At 39.0% G+C, this 24,769-nt stretch overlaps 1 protein-coding gene across 1 annotated transcript in view; it reads right to left on the bottom strand.

The window, feature by feature from the left end:
- The window catches only part of TUB (TUB bipartite transcription factor), a 138,792-nt gene extending 114,062 nt beyond the window's left edge, over positions 1-24,730 (bottom strand). Inside the window, exon 1 of the mRNA XM_063289424.1 lies at positions 24,664-24,730. Coding sequence (XP_063145494.1) covers positions 24,664-24,719 — 56 coding nt within the window. The 5' untranslated portion in view covers positions 24,720-24,730. The remainder of the gene's footprint in view (positions 1-24,663) is intronic.
- Positions 24,731-24,769: the final 39 nt, after the last annotated feature.

Raw genomic sequence — 24,769 nt, 5'->3', positions numbered from 1 at the left:
GATGACAACTAGCACCTTGAATTGCACACAGAAGCATATTAGGAGCCAGTGTGTTCATGAAGCAAAGGTATAATATGGGCACACCAAGGTATGCCCATAATTGCTTGTACTGCCATATTCTGGATCAATTCCAAATGTAGATGTGAAATAGCAGCAAGGAGAGCATCAAGCCTGAGGAACCCCACAGAGAAGGGAGCATGGGCTGGACCTTTCCCCTTCTATCAACACCGACTGGAGCCAACCCAAGAGGAAGGATGAGAATCAGCACAAAACTGAACCCCCAACTCCTAATCTCCAGAGCCGTCCCAGAAAGATACTGTAATTGATGTCATTGAAAGCTGCTGAGAGATCAAGGAGAGCAAGGATGAGCACACCACACCCATCCCACTCCCACTAGAGGTCATCCACAAGCATGATTAATGCTGCTTCAGTCCCAGATCGAGGCCTGAAACCCATCTGAAAGGGATCCAAATAATCTGCTTCCCCCAAGGCTCTCTGAAGCTGCAGGGTGACCACTTTCTTGACCACCTTCCCCCAAAGGGAAGGTTGGAGATAAGACAAAAGTTGTCCAAAATGGTGAGGGCTATCAATGGTTTCTTGAAGAAGGGACAGACCACCACTTCCTTGAGCATCAGTGGGGTCACCCCGTCTCAAGGATGAATTCACTACCGCCAAAACCAAACCACATATTGTCTCCCAGGAAGTCTTAACTTAATCAAGACGGACATGGATCTAATGCACAAGTAGCTAAGTTCATATTATATCTTTCGTGAAATGATAAATTGACCATTATACTTTTGGCAATTCTCCAGATGAGCTATTAGTAAAGGCAGAATAAAATATGGCAACCTTTTATTTTAGCTTAGGTAAAATATAATTTTGTACCAAAATAAAATTACAATCACAAGTGTTTATAAAGCAACATCATCTGAGAGTTGAACTGGGAAAAAATATGGTAATAACCATTTTGAAAAAGTGATGCTTGAGAGGCATTGCCAAGATATCAAGGAGGTAAAACTAGCAAGGCATCCAGAACACTTAACTTGATATACTGTTTTCTGTGGGTGTCTTGTTTCTGTATGGTAAGATGTTCAGAGAGATTCCATTTCTTTGGAAGGCTATCACTGAAGATTTCTGGAGCTCTTAGGTTATAACATTTATTTACATACTGTATATATCTGCATTAGTGTAAGATGAAAGTTTGTAAGATGATTAGCACTCCAGTTTCACTGGCTCTAACGCAGTGGTAAGTGGGGAAGGGAAGATAAATACTGAAAGTAGAAATACAGCATCACAACACAAACCCTTCCCTTTTGTTTGTGGTTGTGACAGTGCACACACATATGAAAAGGGCCAAGAAAAGCAACAAATTTCTGCAGATTTTCTGCTACTATATGTAGAAGAAAGATCTCCATTCCATTTTCTGGTGGGAAGTGGAGAGATAGATGGCGCTCATCCCCCGTTTCTTACCAAACAGGAAACTGAGTTTTATTCTTTCTCAGCCCATGTCACAAGCATCTCTGAAGGAGAAAACTCCTTTCTTAGATCACAAAATTCCTTCAGAGCATCCACACTAGTAAATCTAGTTACAGAAACTGTCATTACAGAATTGAAAGAGATTCTGTAACATCATATTAGACAATTAAAGTTGCACCAAGCAAGGGATTGGATTAGACAACTGAGGTCCCTTCCAACTCTATGATTCTAAAACATCCTGAAGCAATTTTTTGCCATCAAATAAAGAAACTGGATACAGGTAGTCCTCATTTAATAACTATTCATTTAGTGACAGTTTGGACATACGACAGTGCTGGAAAAAATGTCCTCACACTTACAACCACTGCAGCATCCCTGCAGTCACATGGTCACAATTTGGGCACTTGGCAACTGGTTCACATTTATAACTATCGCAGCATCCTGTGGTCACGTGATCACCATTTTCAACCTTCCCAGGTGGCTTCTGGCAAGCAAAATCAATGGGGAACCACATGATTTGCTTAACAACCATGTGGTTCGCTTAAACAACCACGGTGATTCGCTTAACAAATGCTGCAAAAAAGGTCATAAAATTGGGTCAGATTTGCTTAATGACCACTTCACTTAGCAACAGAAATTCTGGTCCCAATTGTGGTCATTAAGTGAGGACTACCTGTATTTTATTTTTACATCTGCATTATCCAGATATAAATCTTAGAACAGCTACAAAACTTTAGCCCATTGCAAACATTCCAGCTGCCTTTCCCATCTTGACAACCTTCCCTTATGAAATGGTAGGGGTAGCTATGCCACAATGATTTCAGTACAGCTCGTTTAATAGGAAATATTGTAAGAGGCCTGGACTACCTACAGTTAAATATGCCTTCCAGATCCTTTACCACCTCAGTGTTCTTTAATGGTACTCTCCTATGTGTGTTCACTCAGAGGTACATTCCAGCGAATTGAACTGGTTTCACAGTGAAGAAAGTACACAAAGAATTATACCACAAGCATTACAGACTTACTGATAGTTCTGTTCCTCCGAGCTGTCATAGTTTCCCATATTTCAGACTTTTTTTTTCTTTTATTGCAAAGCATTAATATTCATCTGACAACATTTTCTCCCCCTAGCCTCACCTTTATACTATCCATTAGTCTTCTTCACAGTGACACTGTTCTGGAAGAACCTTTTGTATGCAAAACAAGCATCAATTTTTGGCAAGAAGATGATGAATTCTGGGATGAAAAAAGTCACAGCATATTGCCACAGAATGTAAGATGAGAGAAGCAGAAATTCGTAAGACTTGTGTACATTTCAGTTGGAAGTTCTTCTTCCTCTCAGATATGGTAACTATAACCTGAAAAGGTGGCAGCTGTGGCCACACAAAAGGAATGCATTTGATTACAGAGCAACAATGAAGCAATGAGGACTGGTATCTAACAACAAAATCACACACTTACTGGTTTGTTGAATTATAAGCAGCCATGTGTGGTTCTGATTATAAATTTGAATTATTGGAAAGTTGCTTTATAGCCTGAATGAAATCCGCAGATTCAGCCTGTCTTCCAGTTCTAGGGGTTGTTTGGCCTCTTCATGTGTTTCTTTGATACCAAATCTATTCAGCTCCGTTGATAAAGTTGCCTGTTCAATAATGCAAATGGTTTCCCCTCAGGGTTATTTCACACACTTGATTACTTAGCGCTCAGTGATTCTCAGCCAATGTTTGAACTCCTTCCATTGTAAAGTTCCCTGTTTGTGTTTCCATGAGCGACAAAAGAAATTTCATCTGCATATGTGTATTACATAGATGAAGGCCTATATTTCTTTTTGATAAAAATAATGATGTGAGGATTAAATGTTTCTCAGCAATTTTTAAAATATAAAAATCCCCCCCTCCTCCCAAAAAACTCCTGAGGAAATTCTGGATTTCAACTGGACTGGGCAATTCAAGATGATTTCAGTCTCCAACCAGTTTGGATTCTGCGCACTTTTAGAAAATGTCAAAATGCCTTCAAAAAATGGATGTTATACTGTAGGAATATCCAGTCACAAAATGGCTGCTGAGGTGGTCTAACACTTTAGATCCACTGCGCTAATGTTGCTGTACACAGTGCAGTGTGCTGCCTCATTAGGTTGTACTTAACTGTAATAAAGTTTTACATATATAGATAGATAGACAGTCATCACACTATACTCTTTTGGGATTAACGATGCTGTGCAAAGCACAGGAAAAGTAGTAAGTAAAAGACATTAGAAGAAGGAAGAGAAAAGAATATCTAACTAAATCTAATTTACAGAGATACTATTCATTATACTTCTCCATAATGTTCTATCCTTACAAACCATCCTTGGTTCCACCACTTCCATATACCTTTTCATGATATATATACTGTGTGTGTTGGTGTGTGTGTGTATACATATATATATATATATATTTTAACACTTCAGATTTTTGCAGTTTCTCATCAACTCTCCAAGAATGATGTTCTTGGTCTTTGACTGCCTCTTAAACGGTTATCTGTCTCTTCCTCTCTTTATATTTGTTTTCAATTCAATCCTCGTTTTTTTCTCTCTATAAGACCAACCCATCACAACATACTACTTTCATACTGGTTATTTACTTTTGTATTAATTCCACTTTCATTCACTTATCAGTTCATTTATCCATTCATTCCTGATCCTATATGTTTTTGCTTTATGACATATATTTCTTAAGTTCCCACCACATTCAACTTAATTTTGTTATGCAGTAGTTGATTTTTTTATTTATATAGACAACTAGGAGTATATATAAACCTATATAATTCTATATAAATTAGAGAAAAAACACCACACAGGACATACACTGTGTAAAATTAGAGAAACTCCTCCCCTACTTCAAGAGGTGGGAATGAAATCATACGTGGGGACATGTTGTAATGAAACATCTGTCTGTCTCTGAGAGCTTATGGGATGGTGGGCTATATATATCTTTCTGTTATAGGGGATATCATAGTTTTACATGATTTTATCAGGATAAGCCACTGAGGAATTTTTCATGATGAAGAATATCACATATGATCTCATATACACATAGAGATAAAGACATAATATAAAAGTAATATATGATATAGCAAGCAAGATAGGCTCAATATAATCTAGGGCATTTATTCTTCAAGTGTTCTCAGGATAATCTACCTTGTTCACTAGTCTTTGAGCTATTTATGCCCCATTATTGGCATGTAGGATAAGGAAGGTAAGCACTACAGAAAACTGTTAACATCAAAGCAAAGTGTTGCTCAAAACATTTAGCTCTTTTCAGAGCTAATGAACAACATCTACATGGTAGGGTATGTTTTGCAAACAGCCAGCTCAAGCAATCATTGCATTTTAGCCTTTTAAAAAGGTAATGTGTATTTTTGCTTGTGACATGCTCTAATCTGAAAAATTCAAGTAGTTGACCTACTCAGCTAGACTTACTTTGAAGCTATGTCTGGACTGTCTTGAGCTGCAGAAGGAGACTAAATTATCCCCTTCTGAAGTTTCAGATGGTGCCATATGTACATCTGGTTTGGCTTTTATTCTCATTTCCAAGGCTGGTGTTATTATCTGGCATTTGAAGACCAGCAGACTTGCAGAGCCCACCACCGATGTCAGCCTCAAGGTCTTTGCCTAGCCCCTGCATTGGAGCAACACCCAGCTGGGCCTAGCTGATATTTTAACTTACCATAATGCCTTTTATATGCCTATGCCCTGCGGCATGAAGGGAAATTAAAATGGCCCTCCGCCATCCAATGTGGCAGATTTTGGCTATTCCAATGAGTCAGCCAGAGCTCATCAACAGGGGAGAGGGTCATCAGAGTATTCTTTCCATTTTTCTCTGCAATGAGATACAGCATACGGTATAAATGCTACTGAAACAGTGATATTTTAAATTTCAAGACTGTCCTGTTCAAGAGTCTTTGAATAAGTACTAAGGACACATATCTAAGTATGTGATTGATACTATCACCTCTATCAAAGAAAGGTAAGTGTGGCCTGACTCAGGCCACCCAACTCCACTTTATGTCCTCCAGAGCTCTCAAATGTTACATGACTGGATTTTTATTTTGCAGTTACTTGCCAATTTTTGCTAAGGCTTTTTCCTGCTTTTCTGCTGTTAAACCTCAGATAGCATTACCCTATCTGTTTTGAGTCCATTCGTCCAGAAAAACAAAACAAAAAAAATTACTCAGCTGGCCCTATGTAGTACAGGCAGTCCTCACTTACCAACAATAATTGGAACTGGGAACAATTGCCATTGTTAGGCGAATCCCATGCAGTTTCAGTATCTCACAGTCATGTGATCGCCACTTGCAACCTCCTGCCAGCTTCCCCATTGACTTTGCTTGTCAGAAGCCTGCAGTGAAGGTCGCAAAGGGCAATCACGTGACCACGGGACGCTGCAACATCATAATGGTGAGCCAGTTGCTGAATGCCCGCATCACATGACTGCAAGGATACTGCGATGGCCACAACTATGAAGACGCATCATAAGTACCCCTCATTCAGCACCATCATAACTTTGAAAGGTCACTGAACAAGTGGATGTTAAACAAGGACTACCTGTAATGTTACTGTCAACTAACTTGGCGGCTGAAAAAAAAACTTAAAATTTATCCTCCAACTAATAAAATATTATTTATTAAATTTCTATACTGTTCTATTTTAAAAATCTAAAAAAATGGTTTACAATAAAAATCAGCTGTTAAAGCAATAATATACAGTAATTAATGCAACTATACATTAAAACATTATATAAAATAGCATAAAATAACAGCAGTAACAATGGAATACTTTATAGTTTTGCCTTTAATTGAAAAGAACAGAAAAAGAAAAAAGAAAACTGTGTAAAAAGAAGAAAGCAAAACAACAAAATATTATGTATGAATATGAATATTTTAATGATTTAAAATTTCCCCCAGCTTAGTGATGTGATGAACAAGTTAATTCATAATATTCTGCTCTTCTTTTCCATACCAGATTAAAGGAGAATATTCTTAATATTCTCATATAACAGCATAGGAGAAAATCACTGATCACTTATGCATCAGATGTAAAATAAATCCAGGCAATTTAACCTTCAGTTGCAAAATAATATAGTTGCAACATCAGCATCCAATGGGATCTTTCAGAGTCCATAGTGCTGCCAATCAGTCATACTGTAAGATCTTTCAGCCTATATTCTTTCTTGCTAAAGAGGTGCATCCAATACACAGGACTTCCATCTAAATTTTATTTATTTATTTATTTATTTATTTATTTATTTATTAATTATTAAATTTCTCTACCACCCATCTCATGCAACAACAACTCTAGGCAGTTTACAGTGAATAAAAGAATAAGAATTCATTATAAAATATAAATATGGATAAATATAAAAATATAAAATATGAAGTTCAAGATGGTCTTAATGAAATTTACTGGGGCCGTATCATGGTACCAGCCACCTCCATGATTGACTATCCCCCTCTTGCCCCAAGCAAGGTGGCATAGCCTGGTCTTAAGTCCCTTTCTGAAGGCCGGGAGAGTGGGGGCCTTCCTCACCTCTGGAGGTAAATTATTCCAAAGGGCAGGGGCCACGGCAGAGAAGGCCCTCCTCCTGGACCCTGCAAATCCACCCTCCCTCATGGAGACGGTCCGTAACATTCCCTCTCTGCCTGACCGGGTGGGACAGGTTGATGTTGGGGGGATGAGGTGGTCCCTCAGGGGCCTGGACCCATGCCATGTAGGGCTTTAAATAACCAACACCTTGAATTGGACCCGGAAGCAAACTGGCATTCAATGCAGCTCAGGTAGAAAAACAGAATATCCTATGCCCAGAACACACAGTTTTGCATATCTTTGCTAATCACCATGGTAAGCTCACTATTCTTATTCACTATTCTTACCTCTTTTTTAACAGATATGGAAGGCTGGCCTTTCTTTGGTTTATTTTTTGCTATAAAACTGAGGGGGGATGACAAAGCATTCCTTGTTGGCTAGTAGACACGCATCAATTGCCTGAGACGTCTCTGCAGTCATCCATTGACCCAGAAGGGTGTTCTACTCCTGTGACCTTGGATGTAACCCTGAGTTGGTCTTGCTATCAGGTGGTCTTGTGCATTCCTTGTGGATCCCAGAAATCTTCACAAAAAGGAAGGAGACTTGAAGTCTGTAACCTCATCTTTGAAACACTCAGTGGCATCTATTCTTTACAGCACATTTCCACATCTGTGTGGAATATTTATTGAGGAGTGGCAATGTAACACGGAACGTAGACTGGATTGTGTCTCTGCACTCATCGCTCCTTAAACAGAAGCCTCTAAACAAATATGTGTATTAAAAAACAGTTATTGATGCTTGTTCCATTCACAAGGAGGCAAGTGGATGTTGTTGAATCAGTCTCTTTTATATATGCTTTACAATGGCAAAACCCCACAAGTTGATATTTTAAACATCGTTTTAACTTTGTAGACTAATCCGTTCAAGAATATGACAGTCAGATTTTCCATTTTAATCAAAATAGAGCTATTTATGGATCTATAAAATGAATGGGAGCTCTTCCCAAAACGAAAATGATGCAACTGAAATAAAACAAACTCGCAGTTCCTTCTGGAGGACGCCAGAGGGATTTCTGAGTAGCATTTTGTACTGCAAGTCGTACGCAGCACTTGCAGATCCTATTGCAAGTCACAAACCAGTGTTCTTCCATATTCCCACTGCTTCCTAACTGTTACCTTTTTTATTCTTGCATTGTACAGCTGTGGTTGTTTGATCACGTTTTAAGAGCAAACTGGGAGCCTTTTCAAACCTTTGGGGGGTCCTAACATTAGATCAATGTTCTAATCTGAACCCAAACCTGTTGCCCTAGCGACAAATATGTGATTCATAAATAATAGATCGTTGTGTCTATACTATTTGCTTATATCCCAGCTTTGCCAAAGCCACTTTCCAGCCAGAAGGACATCTTCTGGACAATAACATCATTTTGGAAAAGGAGGTCCCTCAACTACTCCTTCTGATTGCCACTTCTTTGACATTTCATCATCCATAGCCTGAGTTTAAGGCATGAGAAGGATTTAAGATAGAGAACTTGGTTGCTGTTGTCAGAACAGCAGTTATTTTGCTTGGATTCCCTTTCATAAATCTTAGGATGAGGACACCCTGCCTTACAACAAAGGAGAAAAAGAGCATCCATGGAGTATTTATAGTTACTATTTTGACCCTCTCCCCATATGGTGCCATTCAGATAGACTAAGGCACAACTCCCAGAATTCCAGTCCACTAAATGTGCATGCATGTAATCAGTTATTTAGAAAATGTTTTATTTTGCCCTCCCACAAAAGGTTCATCCTCAGGATGGCTCCCATCCCTATTTAAAATCATAACATAATCGAAACCATTACAAGACTCACTAGATAAAATAGTTTCAAATATGATAGCAGAGCGTTAATAAGAGTTTCCAGTTTATCTCTCATGAAACTTCGATGCTTTACCTCTCTAGGATTCATTGCCAATATTAGAACTGAACTGAACTGGAAAGAAAATAGATTATATGCCGCCCCAATCTCTTACCAGTCTGGGTGGCTTACAAAATAAAACAAAGACAAAACAATAGAAATATATAATGAACATCCAGAAAAAACAATTATTTAAAAATCCAAAAGATTGCACAAGGAGTTCATCTTCCTCTCTAACCCAAAGTCTGGCGTTTTCAGGGCTTGTTTAAACAGGGCCAGTGCAGGGGCCATACAAACATCTGGGGGAATGATGTTCCAGAGGAGAGGTGTATCTGGAACACCAATCACCTTGAGATTCATACATCCCTAAAATAAGCCCTTTAAACCCAATACACACACCCAGTAATAGAGAGCTGTGAAGTTAAAGTGGGGGAAAAGAAAAACTCATTTTAACACTGTGGTAAATATTCAGTTTCAGTCTTTGCTTTTCATGTGAGAAGGTGTCGGTTTAAGCCAGATGGTGTTGTTTCAGCTCTCTGAAGATAAAAGTCACAGAAAATTTAGGATGATTGCTGTCATCGCATGAACTGTGAAATTCCAAGAATGAGGCAGGGCAGCATAAAAATCTAATTTATAAACACTCCAGGCTATGTAGTTTTTATTATTTCTTTTTTGTGTGGTTATTGACCTTACACTGATTTTACTCCTTTACAGTACTGCCTTTTGGTTGCTCTGATTTGTATTTTCCTTTTCAGCTGCATTTTAAACATTTTTAAAATATTTTAAATTGTTCAACTATTTGTTACCTTGACAAGTTATGTTATATAACATATATGCTATATGTTATATAATATATGTTATATAAAAATACTAATAAATATATAAATACCAATAAATGAAATAATTTTGAACTCACTCTTTTCTCTTTTGGGGGGCATAAATCATTTCATTTTTAACTAACAAATATTAATTTAGCCATGAATGATGCATATATTTGAATCAACAAAATGGCTGCTCAACTCCCTTAGACTGAGCATAATAAGTTAGTCTGGGTTAGGTTAGATTCATTGAAGTTAGTCCTGTTTTTAGAAAACAGCAGTAATACCAAAAATCACTTCCCCCAACCCAATAATCTGATATAATTAGGTTAGGAAATGCAAACTAGCAAATGAATTTACTTTGCCAGCAACATTCAAGCATGCAACATTCTTCTACTTTTAATAAGCTTTCATATAATGTTTATGAACACTCAAGTAAAGAGAAGAAAACAAACAGCAGACTTTTTTTTAATCCCTCAAGTAACCGGAGCCATTTAATCAGCCTGTTGGGAGCAATGATATCTATCTGGATGTGCTTATTGGTAGTTTGCAGAGAAATACTCAGCCGTCTCACTAAATGCTAAACAAGCATCCTTCTTCCTCATTCTCTCCATTCCCCCTACTTCCCATGACAGTCCAGATTCGAAAGTATTTTTAGATATGGTTCCAAAGCATTTACCAGGCTGGCAGATAAAGGTAATCATCAGCAGCAGCAACATAGATGTAAAAGTCCATCTTTCCTGGACCTCAGTGCAATAAATAACTAGAACAGATGCAAGAAATAGCACCTCTGTAATTGCACTCAGGGGGCTGTGAAGACACTTCTCCTTAAAGTCAATCTGCAGGGGAAGAGCTCGAATTGCCAAATGGTAGTAATTCTTCCCCTTTGAGGTCAGTGTCTGTATTGGCAATGCTGAAAACCTTGTTACAATCATTTCAACTGCCTTACCAGCCGTTGTTTGTGGTAGGTAAAATTCTTTAAAAAAAAGAAAAAAGAAATCACTACTTAAGCACTGACAATTATACTAATTCCTATTTCACCAGCCTTTTGCCCTGTATGTTTATGTGTTTGTTGTATATAATTTATTCATGTAACTCACTGAGTCCCTGAGTCCCATTTTTCAGGTCTGAAACACATGTCATATGCATAGACAGGTAGTCCTCATTTAGCGACCACAACTGGGACAACTTAACAACTTGGCTGTTAAGCGAAGCGGTCACTAAATGAAACTGTGACTGTGTTTATGATCTTACTTCAGTTTTCTTTTGCTTTAGGACCTGCAAAGGTAGGATTGGTCATAAAGTTACTTTTTCATCACTGCAAACTGTTGCTAAATGAGGCAGTCGCTAAACAAGGACTACCTGTACACACAGCAAAATGACAATCCACTACAAAAAGATTACAAAATAATCTCTCTTGCTCCCCACTGCTTGAGGACCAAACGTTCTGCTCCTCTCTCTGAATGGCGACTTGCAGATGCCAATATCGTCATGCCCTCATATAAGTCCATGGTGCAACTACATCTGTAATATTGTGTGCAGTTCTTGTCACTGCACCTTTTAAACCATGTAGTAGAGCTGGAGAAGGTTCAGAGAGGGACAACGTTTCTTGCCATTCTTAATGTGCTGGAAAATGTACAGATGTACCTGTATGTGACAGAGTCAACTTATTATGGGATTTGATATCAAAGTCTATTGAAAGACTATAAAAACGACTCTTGTTGCACAAAAGTTGTGGGGCGGGGGGCGAAAAGATCCACTTTGCCTTGGATATCTTTGGCTTCAGGGTAGACCTGAGAGGAACTGCTCTACAACTTGGTTACTAATTTGTTGGACTTCCAGTTTTTTCAAGGAAAAGGTGTATTAAGCACAGTTGAAGGAGGTGCTTAATTTATCACAGTCTATCTGGTAAGGAGCTGTTTTTGAATCAGATTTATGTCCCAGGTTATAATTTCCCCCTCTTCTCCCTGTACATGGTTTAAAAATTGATGCGTGACATGTTGCCACAGGAGCCGAGTTACAGCCAAATACCATTTGACAGAAATGTACCACTATCCCAGACAGTGAGCGTCAGAGCTGATACAAAAGTATTCTTTTCCAGATCTGAGTGATCCAATTTCAGTCCAGCTTCAATTGATTTTTTTTTTAAATTCTGTGCAGCATAAACAGGGGTCATGATACTATGGAAAGCTTCTAAAAGATAACAGGAAAATTCAGCCTCAGCTACGTCTAGTTACAAAGAATGTTGAAAATGTTACAGTATTATCTAAAGGCAATTAAAGCAAAGTTCAATAGCATTTTTTTTCAGAATTCTATACTGGAAAAACAATCACATTGCTTTCATAGTGTTTAAATCAGGGCTTTCATAATTGAAACCGGAGAAAGAGGCAAAGCATATGCTCATTAGCTTCTCAAGGTAAATATTATGTTTCAAGGAAACAACAGGAGCTTTATAGGAATTATGATTATAGGAGCTATAACTAGCTCTTATAATTAGATTTATCACCCAGTATGTTTCCACTCTAATACCTTATCACTGAACACCTGAAACACCGAACAACAATGTATTAAAACATAATTTTGAAAAACATCATAATGTATTTCAGACTGTGCACCAACAAAGTCATATTCTGACCATTAAATATGAATTTTTCTTAGAATATGCACAAAAGGTAAAAATAAGCTAATTCATTAGGGGGGAAATGCTGAAAGAATTTATTTCCAATTCCAATTCATTTTTAGCTGGTCATTAAGAAAGTAATTTTAAGGTTTGCTGCTTTTTTCCTCCTTTATTTTTCCCTAAATAATAATAATAATAATAATAATAATAATAATAATAATAATAATACAGTAGTTTTATTGTACGTGAGTTTTGCTTTTTTTAAGATTATAAACCAACTTAAATTTTTTTACGCTTTGTTGATTCAAATAGTTATTTTCTTCTAAAATATCTCCTTCCTCTCAAATAAGTCCTTTTATAGAGAAAGTATTGTGCCAGAAATGTCCATTTTTATACCTGTACATTTGGGGAAACAGTTAAAAGTGCTCATGGGGGCTTTGTTTCTTTTAGTTTTGGAATCCTTTGTGCAATAATTAGACTCTTTCAAAAACTGGGACATTCATATATAAAAATATAAATCTCACAGACCAAATTTTGTATATAATAGAAGAAGAGGCCAACCAGCAGCAAGGTGGATGGACTCAGTTGCAATGAGTGCACCATTGGGAGACTTGAAAGAACAGGTTAGGGACAGATCATCAGGAAGAAAATCTATCTGTGTGGTTGCTAGGAGTTGGAGATGACTTGATGGTACATAATCAATCAATCAATATAATGGGTTGCTTGTACACTGATATTCTATTATTTTTAGTTTTGCATATTGTAATGACTTTTAAGGGGTAACTTCTTCCTCAGGAAGACCCCCTCCCCCCAAAATTGGGTGAATATAGCCTATAGTTTCTTCTTCTATAATTCCTTGTAATAGTTTCCTAGCTGCTTTGCTCATTCACTCTCTGCCCTTCACCCACCAAACCACCCCACCCAGTACTATTATCAAGGATTGAAACAAATCAATACAGCGACTGCATGGAAATTGGAGTTGGTGGGACAGAATCCTTAACTCTGAATCCAAATCTTGTTGATTTCACTTCAGTGAGAAATGCTTAGGTGTCTCCAGATTAAGTCCATAAATAGTACCCATTTTCAAGAAATCATAATATTTCAAAGCCTTGCTTTGAAGCTGGAAGGACAGGAAGAAGCAAGTTAATAACCATCACACATCACTGCATTATGTTTTCAGAGATACCAAAACAAAATATGGTATATCTGAATCCCTGCAATATTTTGTTGCCTTAATATGCCAGGATACTATGGAATATTTCTATAAATGCCACCAATTCAATAATAGAGTTGGATTACAGTATTATTATTATTATTTAATAAATTCCTATCCATTTTCAAATACATACATATGCAGTTCATTTGACAGCAAAGACCATTTCAATGAAACCTACATTAGCAAACTGGTCAGATTGCATTTCTAAGCCAAACTATATATAACAGCACAAATTATCATCATAACCCACAGTTTGAGCAACTGCCCCAAACTGATCTCTAGTTCCATTCAAAATATTCAACTTCCAGTCTGTTCTGTATTCCTGAATATTGAGTACAGAGGAGACACAACCTTAGCTTTCATATCAGGCAAAAAATGTCTTGGGCCAGGTCTATATCAAATCCACATTCACAAGGAAAATCTGACATACAGTACTTGGAGCCAAAATTAGAGTCAAAATCAGATGGAAACAGATCTACATTCAGGTTTAATCACAAAATTCTCCAATCATAGTAAGGTAGATGAGATCTAACCTTAAAAATCAAACATAGATGAGAAAGATGGGACATTTTACTGTATTTGTCTGCTATCTGTCACCCAGCAGCTTCTCCCTACAAGTTTTGGGGGTTTATCTTTTCAGTTCATTGTTAGGATCAGAGTCAGCTCAAGTGCAGAGGGTTTTGCAGTGCTCACCCATGTACACCTTTTGCTTTTAAAATAGCACCATGCCTATTCTATATTCTCTGTTTTGTGATATGGTGCTCCTGATGACATCTAGCAAGGGCTTCAAGGCACCTGACACTTTAAGGCACTAGGAGATGAACAGCATTTCCAAGGGTCTGAGTCCATACCTGTGAACAATACTGTATTAACCTGTGCTTGAAGGGGACCAGTTTCAGAAGCATGATACAATCAAACTTGTGATGTTCAACCAATCTCAATTCTGACAGCCTAAATGAATAACCAGAGCAGTGTTTACAATAGTGTCCAAAATATTCATATATTTGCAGAAAAAAATAACAGCAGTATTGTGGCATCTTAAAGTCTAACAAATGTATCACAGGATAAACTTTTGTGGAATTCAGTGTACCTTGATGTCACCCATGAGTTACATTAGTCTGGTGTAGTGGCTGAGGTGCTGGCCTAGAAACGGGGAGACTGAGTTCTACTCCCACCTTAGGCACAGAGCCAGCTGGGTGACCTTGGGCCAGTCAGTCTCTCTCAGCCCTAGGAAGCAGGAGGCAAGGTCAAACCAATTCTGAAATCTTACCAAGAAAACTGCAAGGACTAGTCCAGGCAGTCGCCAGGAAGGTGCACACACAAACACACAGACATTTGTGGACGCATACTGGTAACTAATCCATAGAGTTTTAGAGAACAATTTGCAAGAATCTGGGCAACATTTTCACCTAAGTGACAGGGCTGAGAGTAAGATTGTCATGTTCACAGCAGCCAACCACATTTTTCCATTTAATGCCAGAAAAGAAAAAATATTACATTACTATGCCCCTGTACACCCTGGAGAAGATGCTGATGCTGGGGAGAGTGGAGGGCAACAGGAAGAGGGGCCAACCAAGGGCAAGGTGGATGGATGATATTCTAGAGGTGACGGACTCATCCCTGGGGGAGCTGGGGGTGTTGACGACTGACAGGAAGCTCTGGCGTGGGCTGGTCCATGAAGTCACGAAGAGTCGGAAGTGACTAAACGAATAAACAATGACAACATGCCCCTGTACAGCTTAAGGTAAAGGTAAAGGTTTCCCTTGACATTAAGTCCAGTCATGTCCGACTCTAGGGGGCGGTGCTGATCTCCGTTTCAAAGCCGAAGAGCCGGCGTTTGTCGATAGACACTTCCGTGGTCATGTGGCCGGCATGACTAAACGGAACGCCGTTACCTGCCCACCAAAGCGGTACCTATTAATCTACTCACATTTGCATGTTTTCGAACTGCTAGGTTACAGGCCACAAAATGAGCTCAATAAGCATCCAGTTGAAAGCTTGCCTGGTACCGTAAAAAATGCAGTGTGTGTGTGTGCACGCACACACACACATGTGCATCTCTGTGTGTGTATGTTTGGGACTTTAGGCCTTTCCCCACTTGCACCGCACCTGCACTGCCAGGTAACTGCAAGTGAACAGAGGCAATAAAGGCAGAACAGGGATTGATAACGGGGATAGCAAATTTCACACCAATATTATCGTTTGCCAAATTAAGGATGGGTGGACAGCACTGTAACTCAGTTGTGGGGAAAAGCCCACAAACACCTACTAAGCTGTTGGCTGTTGAGGACACATTCAGCCCAGGGCTGGGGAAGGTCACATATTATTATCAACTATTATTTTATTAAAGCATTTCCATCCTGCCTTTCCAGGTTAGACTGGAAGATCGTTTCAAAGAAGCAGTGTATTCAGTTTTAAGAGTAGTATGCTTAAGAGGACAGCTAAAACTTAGTATAATATTAGCGTGATAAACAGGTAGATAACGGCAACCACCGAAAGATAAACACTAATTCAATCCCCATGGCAGCAAAAGCTCTCTGAAATAAGGTTGATCAAGAAAGCAGGCAGAGACGTACCATCAGAGGTGATCATGGAACGTTTCAGAGGCCCAGGACTGCTCTGTGGTGTGGGGTGCTCTGATCCCCACAATTCAGGGCAAGCAGGGGTCAAAGGTAAAGTTGTTCAGCTCTGCTCCAGAGTTTTCATTCTCTATTGTCTTGTTTGAACTGCAAGCTTCATTGAGATTGCAGGTCCCACATTCTAATCAAAGGTTAGGAAACATTTGCAGTGACTGAAAGAGAGCAGCACATCCCTTCAATAGTTCTTATTATAACAGTACTTCTTGGCAGCTTCTACTCAGCTTGTTCCTGTAAGAACGGGTACGACTGGAAAAGGAAATTAAGAGCAATGAAAATCAAGCAGGTACCTTTTGTGCCTAATAATAACAGCATTTGTATTCTTGCCAGAAAGGAACATGGTTTCAGGAAATGACTATATGTTTTCATGAAACAGTTTGTATTTATTTGGCAAGCTTCCTGTTAATATACTTTGGAAATGGCTCACATTAAATTCTGGGGACAGCACAATCCATTGCTTTATGCATGTTGAAAAAAATTGAACAAAATGACTTAATATGTGGGGAAATGCCCTCTGCATTCTAGGATCTACCCTTCAGTTTAGACCCAACAGCTGCTGGAGTGTGGCGGGCAATTACTGTTCCTTTCTGTGATGCACCACCCTGCTGGTCAAGTGGTTCTTATCAGAAAACAGGAATAGAAGGAACACAGTGAAGAAGAGAGATCCCTTGGAGAAATCGATTGTTGTAAACGGCCCAGAGTCCCCCCGACAGGAGGAGATGGGCGGGGACAAATTAGATAGATAGATAGATAGATAGATAGATAGATAGATAGAGAACCCCTACAAAGAGACCTTGCCCAGTAATCCGATGGTGTCTACAGCAATCACACAGTCACATTCCGCTTGGTTATATTTGCCAAATTATCTCATGACAAGCACATGGATTCTGTTTTCTATGGCTTCACCATAAAATCTAATGAATCCCAGATTACTTTCTGACCTGTAGCTCCAACTAAGGGCTCCAATCAAGGTAGGAGGCCATCCTTAAGAGCCTGTTGTGCCAATCTTGGTCCTCCATTTCCTATGGAACCTATTCTACAGCACAGTTGACAAAGGAAGAATTTTCACCATGCTCTCCTGTGTCCCTGGAACCAAAACTAGCACTTCAACTCAGCAGCAGTCTCAGATAATAGCCTTGCCGTACGATGTTGTGAGGGTAAATATTGAAAAGAAGGAAAAGAAATATTGCTTTTCTCAGATATCCTAATTTATTTGTTTAATTTGTCCATCTTAATACTGTTTCCTCTGCTCAAGAATGGCACAATTAGGGTGCCACTAAATAAATAATAAAATACAAAGAATAGAGAATCACCATAATTGAAGCATTCAATATAAAAACATGGAAAGGAGGTAGAAGGGGAAGACTGTGAGATAATGATGGATAACAGGGAGAAGGCTGAGTGTCTTGATTCCTATTTTGCATCTGTCTTTCCAGAAAAGGAAAAAGTGGTTCAACCTGTTAAAAACTGGACGTAGGGGTCAGAAAAGAAATGCAGGTCAAATGAGATAATGAATTGGTGAGAGAATAACTAGATGCTTTGAATGAACTTAAGTCTCCAAGCCCAGATGAATTACATCCCAGGGTTCTAAAAGAACTGGTGGATATGAACTCAGAACCACTGACTGTACTCTCTGAGAAGTCCTGGAGTACAGGGGAAGTGCCAAAAGATTGAAGAAGAATAACTGTTGTTCCAATCTTTTAAAAGAAGAAAAGTGAACCCAGGAAACTACAGATCAATCAGCATGTCATCAGTACCTGGGAAAATCTTAGAAAAGATCATAGAACAGTGGATTTGCAAGCATTTAGAAAAGAACAAGGTGATTACTAGAAGCCAGCATTGGTTTGCTAAAAACAGGCTGTTCCAGATAAATCTTATTGCTTTTTTTTTTTTTACAAAGTGGCTAGATTAGTAGACCAAGGGAATGTTGTGAATATTAGACTTCAGTAAGGTGTTTGATAAAATTGCATAACATCCTTCTTGATAAAATGGAGGCCTACACTAATGGCCCTACTATCAGATAGATTTGCAGGTTGTTGAACAACCATGCCCAAAATGTGGGTACTTAATGGAGCTATGACTACATGGATGAAGACATGCACTGGGGTGCCTTAGAGTTTTGTCCAGGGCTCAGGGCTCTTCAATGTTTTTATAAATACTTTAAATAAAGGGATAGAAGGGATGCTTATCAAATTTGCAGATGGCACAAACTGGGAATGGGGGTGCATGGCTAATATGTCAGAAGACAGATTCAAGTTTGATAGACGTGAACATTGGGCTGTATCCAACCATATGCAGTTCAATGGCAAAAAATGTAAGGTTCTGCACTTAGGTAGAAAAAAACCTGATGCACTGCTACAAGATAGGTGGTATCTGGCTTGCAATAGTATTTGTGAGAAGGATTTGGGTGACCTGGTAGACCATAGATTAATCATGAGTCAGCAGCGTTCTTGAACTGCCAAAGAAACCAATGCAATATTGGGCTAGATCAACAGGAAGTGATAGTTTGGCTCTATGCTGCACTGGTCAGATTGCAGCTGCAATACTGTGGCCAATTCTGGTCTCCTGAGGAATTGAAAAGAGTGCAGAGAAGAGTGACAAAGATGGTGAGGGGCTTGGAAGCTAAATCCTACGAAGAATAGTTAAAGGAACTTCTAAGAAGAGAAGGTTAAGGGGAGACATGACAGCAGGCTTCAATACTTGAAGGACTATCACACAGAAGAGGGTGTGAATTTATTTTCCACAGCGCCCAAGGATAGAACAAGAACCAATGGATAGAAGCTTTATAGATAATAGGCAGCCAGTGCAGGTGCTTCAGCACTGGAATAATATGTGCTTAACCAGTTGCTTCACTGAATAACCTATATACAACAATCTGCTCCAGCTGCAACTACCAAATCAAGTACGAGAATTGCCCCGTCTTCATTCCAAGGACAAAGGGAGGCATACATTCCCAATGAGGGAGAAATAGCTCTGAGATAAATGCAGATTCTCCACCCTGCCTCAGGATGCAGTGAATGTGCACTAAACTATATCTTCTTCACACATATTATTCAAGAATCCTCATCAGCTCTCTGTAACAAAGTGGATGCAATCTTGCCATGGAGTTTCTTATGGATCAAGTAGCAAACCATCTGGATAATTAGGGAAAGGAGACCGGAGGAGAAGCTGCATTACCACGGCTTCTCCTGTCATACCCTGATCACCATGGGGTATGACTCAGCCAGGAAGAGCATCAGACAAGGAACAACAATTTGAGAGTAGCCTAATTCCCAATGATGTCTATTTAGGTAATCAAGTCACCAGACACAAGCCTGCCAGATAACTCAATCAAATTACTATACCAACATTTTGAAGAGCTCTGATACTTGCATGCTGTAATACTTCGCAAACTGCGGTTTGGGGAGGGAAATTCCAGAAAATATCCTGTTACAAACACTTTTGTCATTTTAAATCAGGAGCTATTAAAACAACAGCCCACATACTTCTTTATGGTCAATTTTATTACGTTCTTATTACCTCTTTATCATCTCAATATTCAGGTTGCACAGACTCCTTTTATTTTTGTTAGCTTTCAGCCAATCAGAGTGATCAGAATTGTTCCCTTCTTTCTTACCCCAGACTTTAATGTCATCAAATTTTGTTTAAAAGCTATCAAGATCCATCAGGACCTTGCTAGGAACAGTTCAATTTGACTACATTTTTCTATTTACCTTGTTTTCCTTTAAACCCTGTTTTATTCTATAATCTTACTCTGATATGTTGCTGAAGTCTGGTCAATGACCGTAATAAAATACTTTGACTTTCATAATTAGTCAGATGCTCCCTGTACCAAATTCTTTTTAGTTCTTCTTTATCCATGGCTTTAGCCTCCTCTTGTAATTAATGTCATATCCACCCTTCTTTTGGCACTTCTACCCATTCTCTTTCCTTGATCCCTGCTAACACTTCTGTTAGTTTTCTTTTCAGACGAAGGAACGTGGATCAGTACTACAACTGTTTCTCAAACTGTTTCCTTCTTTCTTACCCAAGACTTTAAAAAAATACTGGTCCTTAATGTCTGTTTTGGGGAAAAGGGGTAATGGTTTGCCATGATCACGGAGCTGCATGTTTCTGGTTAGTGGTATGAACGACATTAATACATGCACAGAAGTAGCAGGGAAGAGATTCAGATGAGCCTTAAGTGGCAACTGTGAAATGCTTTTGAGTCAATAGTCCAATGTGAGCTAGGCCTTATTCCATAGCTGATCAATTCATATTTGAATCAAGCTGATAAAGTATCTCTCCTCTTCCATTTTCTGTGCACCCATGGCAACGGATATGATAATCATAAGCTGACATTAATTACCTCTTCACCTTTTCTCAAGTGCTCCTAGCAATGAAAACTTGTCCTTGGACTCTAAAGGCCAATTCTTAATTGAGTCCAAAAATAACCAATAAAAACAAAGATGCTCTTGCTTTTAATAGTACTTCAAAGATTTTGAAAATGTACTTTTCAAGGCTATTTCCAGTGCTATACACACACCTGTACAAAGTAGATATATACACATTAGTGACAAAGCACTTGGATAAATACTGGGAGAATTGTGGGCCATAGACTGTTAGAAAATAAAAATATGCAGTCTCCAATTATAGTAAAATTTCCCAGACATTGGAATGCATTGCAGTGGTGCCTGCAATACATTATGGTGTGATAAAGTAAGGATCTAAGTGAATGTAAGATAGGAATCTACAATTGAAAACCCCAATTGTTACAGAAGAAAACAAAATGCAGTAGAAAATTATAACTACAGATGCTGGAACATCTGTTTACCTTTTCCTTTCAGTTGACAACAATTCTGACCGAAACTGGAACTGACTGGTACAGAAAGGTATATTTTAAAAAGGAGGGGGTAGTTTAAAAACAGCATTTATTGCTTCAGTTTAATGTTACTGCTTTAGCCATCATACCTAACAAACTTTCTTAACTGTACTGTTGCTCACATTTGTTCATTAAAGAATCGAGATGTTTTTCAGGCTTTCACCTGAAAAAAAGATGCTCCTGCTTTAAGAATCCACTCATTAAAATTAATCCAGGTCTTAAACAGCAGCAACTAATGCAGAAGTCTGAAAAAAAGTTGAGCCAGTTCAATGAATAACAGAAAAGTGCAGTGTGCTTCTATGAGGGCCAAAGCATTTCTCCCAAATTCTTTTCAATGTGTGCACAGCCCTAATGCACAGGCCTCCAAACAAGAATGCCTAGACCTAAAGCAGTGTTTCTCAGCCTTGGCAGCTTTAAGATGTGTGGACTTCAACTCCCAAAATTCCTGGCTGGGGAATTTTGGGAGTTGAAGTGCCAAAGCTGGCTGGGGAATCTTGGGAGCTGAAGTCCACACTTCTTCAAGTTACCAAGGTTGAGAAACACTGATCTAAAAGGCACATAACAGGAGTGGACAGATAGGAAATCTCCACCTGCTGCAGGCCTACAGACAGCATGAGAACTGAGCCAGCTTCAGTAGAGCCTAGCATTTGGTTCTCAAGATCATTCTCCATAAGGAGAGCAATCTCTAACTATGAGGACTCCTCTGAGTTCTGCTTCTATACCCCAAAGGATTGCCTATGTGCTTATTTTTCTGCTGGATTTCGGTAACAGACAGTACCAGTAACCAACCAAAGGTGGTATTCCAAGGTGGCAGACAGGACTGTTGTTCCAACACATAGGACTGAGCCTGTAAGGCACCTTTCCCCATTTCATATTTGCTTTTGAGAATGAAAAAAAAAATCTAACTCCCACAAGTTATTCTAGCACTAGTTGTATATACCTTACCCACATTATTGCAGGGCTGCTTTCTGTTTCTTCCCCATAGTCTCTCCAGCCCAAATTAGTGTTATTCAGTATGACTGATCCTATAGGTTGGGCTGAGGGAAAAAGTGGATATTTACATAGGACACAGAGATTAAGGTAAATTCCTTACAGTGGGTTTTTTTCCAACATGGCCATGGATGCTCTCTGCTTAGTTTGTGGTTATATAATATGGATGGTTGCTATATGCACTGAAGACTGAATCAAAGAGTTAATAGAAAAAGAGAAGGAGAAAGGTAGCAGCAACTAAAACAGCAAAAATGGCATTGGACTAGCGTTACAACTGTGCAAATATTTGGCTAGTTGAGTATTGCTCACCACCACTATCACCATCGTTTTGGCTAATTTCTGAACTGAATCCCAAAAGCAGCTGGGAGGAAGGGAGAGCAAGAGAATGTATGGTCCTATTTAATATCTAAGTCAGAGATGGCCAGTGGACACCAGTCCATATTTCAGACAATAAAGCAGGGGTATACAGCTTCAGTCATCTGAGGACTCCGCTGGGCTTTGTGTGGCACCTCGAAAGCCACATTCTAAAAGTGGGCAGAAGCAGCACCCAAAGTGAGGCCAATGTTTTAAGGGACCAGGGAGATTGAAACAGTGAAATTACTCTGGGAGCACTAAAGGGGTGCTTGTGGCCCACATGCTACACTTGTTTCTCTGCAGTCAACACTTCACAGTTATGCAACATAGAAATTAGGCGACACAAATACGGGCATTTATACTGTATAAATGCAAAATAAATTTGTATTACCTGCAAAATCTATACAACATTAGCAAGCAGAGTGGCTATTTCTGACCACCTGGAAAATGTTTTTGACAGAAATATCCAAGGGCCAGATGAGATCATTGCAGTAGACCATTCTCAGTCTATATAAAACTAAGCTGTTCTATTTAGGAAAAAGCATCTAAAAAACTGAATACCTGTATTGAACAAATTATCTACCTCATACGTAGTATGTGTAATAAATAATATAACTGTATCATGTACACTTGAGGTATCTGTATGAAGGCCTTCTATACAGAGGAGAAAATAAACCCAAGACCTTGCGTACAAGTATCCTCGGTAGCATTAACATCTTCCTCATCTGCTGATGCTTTAACAAACTCAGAATCTGTTTATTCCTTGGAGTACTTCAGTGCAAATGCAGCCACTCTTCAGTTAACACATGTCCCTCTAGGACCTTATTATCCAAGATGCAACAAGTTCCCATTGCTTTAGCCATCTACCTTGGACCTTTGGGATACCACTTGTCATTAGTAGTGGTCAGTCAGAATAATTGTGGAAAGATAATTTTAATGAGCAACAAAAATCTCTCCACAAGTCCTCAATCTCCCAACATCAGTTTAGGGTAATTTAGATCATTCTTAATCTGTCTGGGAATTGTTGGTGTTAATCCTAAAATCTGAAAGGAATCTGTAAACCAGAATCTGAAATCAAGCAAAGTCCTGACCTTCACAACAAAGGTGGGTGATGGAAAGGAGAAAGAAGTGTGGTCCATATTTCAGCCAGTACCAGTTGTAACAGTAAATGAATGTGGTGAACTTTAACAGTATTGTTAAATAAAAACTATTGCCACAATAAGCAATGTTTGCATATTGCTGTTGTAAACTTGCTGTCTATCAAAAGGAATCAATTCAGAGAGGACATAATGGAACATGACTACAAGAAGCATCTGCTACTATACATTTTCGCCTACCTTTGTTTTTAATTGCACAAAATAATCGTTGCCTGTTTTTGTATGACTGTCATTCATTTTACTTTACCAAGCCCACGTTCTTCAATCCAGGCATACAGCAATTAGTTCTTCAATGTTCGGATATTTATGATCTATTAATTACTTGTTATTTAGGGATAACATATGTAGGCATATCGACCCAATATACATATGCAACTACATTTTTGAAAAGGAGCCTGACACTTGATAAAGCTTGCCAAGATCCTGCAATTTAATTATTTGTATGGTTTAACTTGCACCCACATTACTATCTGTAACAGAAAATGTCACTGGAATAATGCAGCAGGAAGGAAAGCAATGGAAATGAAATGGCAGTCTGTTGCAGGATGATTAGCAGCCTCCAAGAAGCATCATGGTTAGCTTTGGGGGGAGGAAGGTCATCTAAATGCTTCACAGAGATTTTGCAAAATGATCATGAAGAAAATCTCACCAACCTGTCCCTTTAAATTTACCTACAGATGAATTTGTTAAACTTTATAGCACCAGTCGCAATTAAGCATGCAGTGTTTCTTTACACTTAGTTCTGGGGAAGCCACCTCTGCGGATGAAGAAAAATAAGCACATTTCTAGGAACTTTCCAGTCTCTGATGGACCTAGCTGAGGATGGTGATTTGCTTCTGGGACTACGAGCTGAACAAACAGGGAATCCTGTGTGGCCAGTTCCAGTTAATGGTCCAAGGTATACTCAGGAAAGGAAGGTAAAGTATCAGCCTTTCCTTTCTAGACCCAGGACTGCTCCTATAGGACTTGAAGCTTTGCTAAGGAATGAGCAACCATCAGTGCCAACCTGAGTTTGCACCTTTCCCCTGTTGAAGAAGGAGGTGGGAGGGAAGCAAGGATTGCGATGCACAGTACCTGTCGTAACTCCATCGACTGTAAGACATAGTCCTGTTGCCACCGACACCATCCATCCTCTGCCGCTCAGCACTTGCTTGTACTCCCTCGCAGTCTTCCTGGTTGT

Source organism: Candoia aspera, chromosome 1 (assembly GCF_035149785.1).
Source record: "Candoia aspera isolate rCanAsp1 chromosome 1, rCanAsp1.hap2, whole genome shotgun sequence".
NCBI classification, from domain to species: Eukaryota; Metazoa; Chordata; class Lepidosauria; order Squamata; family Boidae; genus Candoia; species Candoia aspera.
Note: the sequence above shows the minus strand (reverse complement) of the source record. Positions and strands in the feature narration are given on the sequence as shown.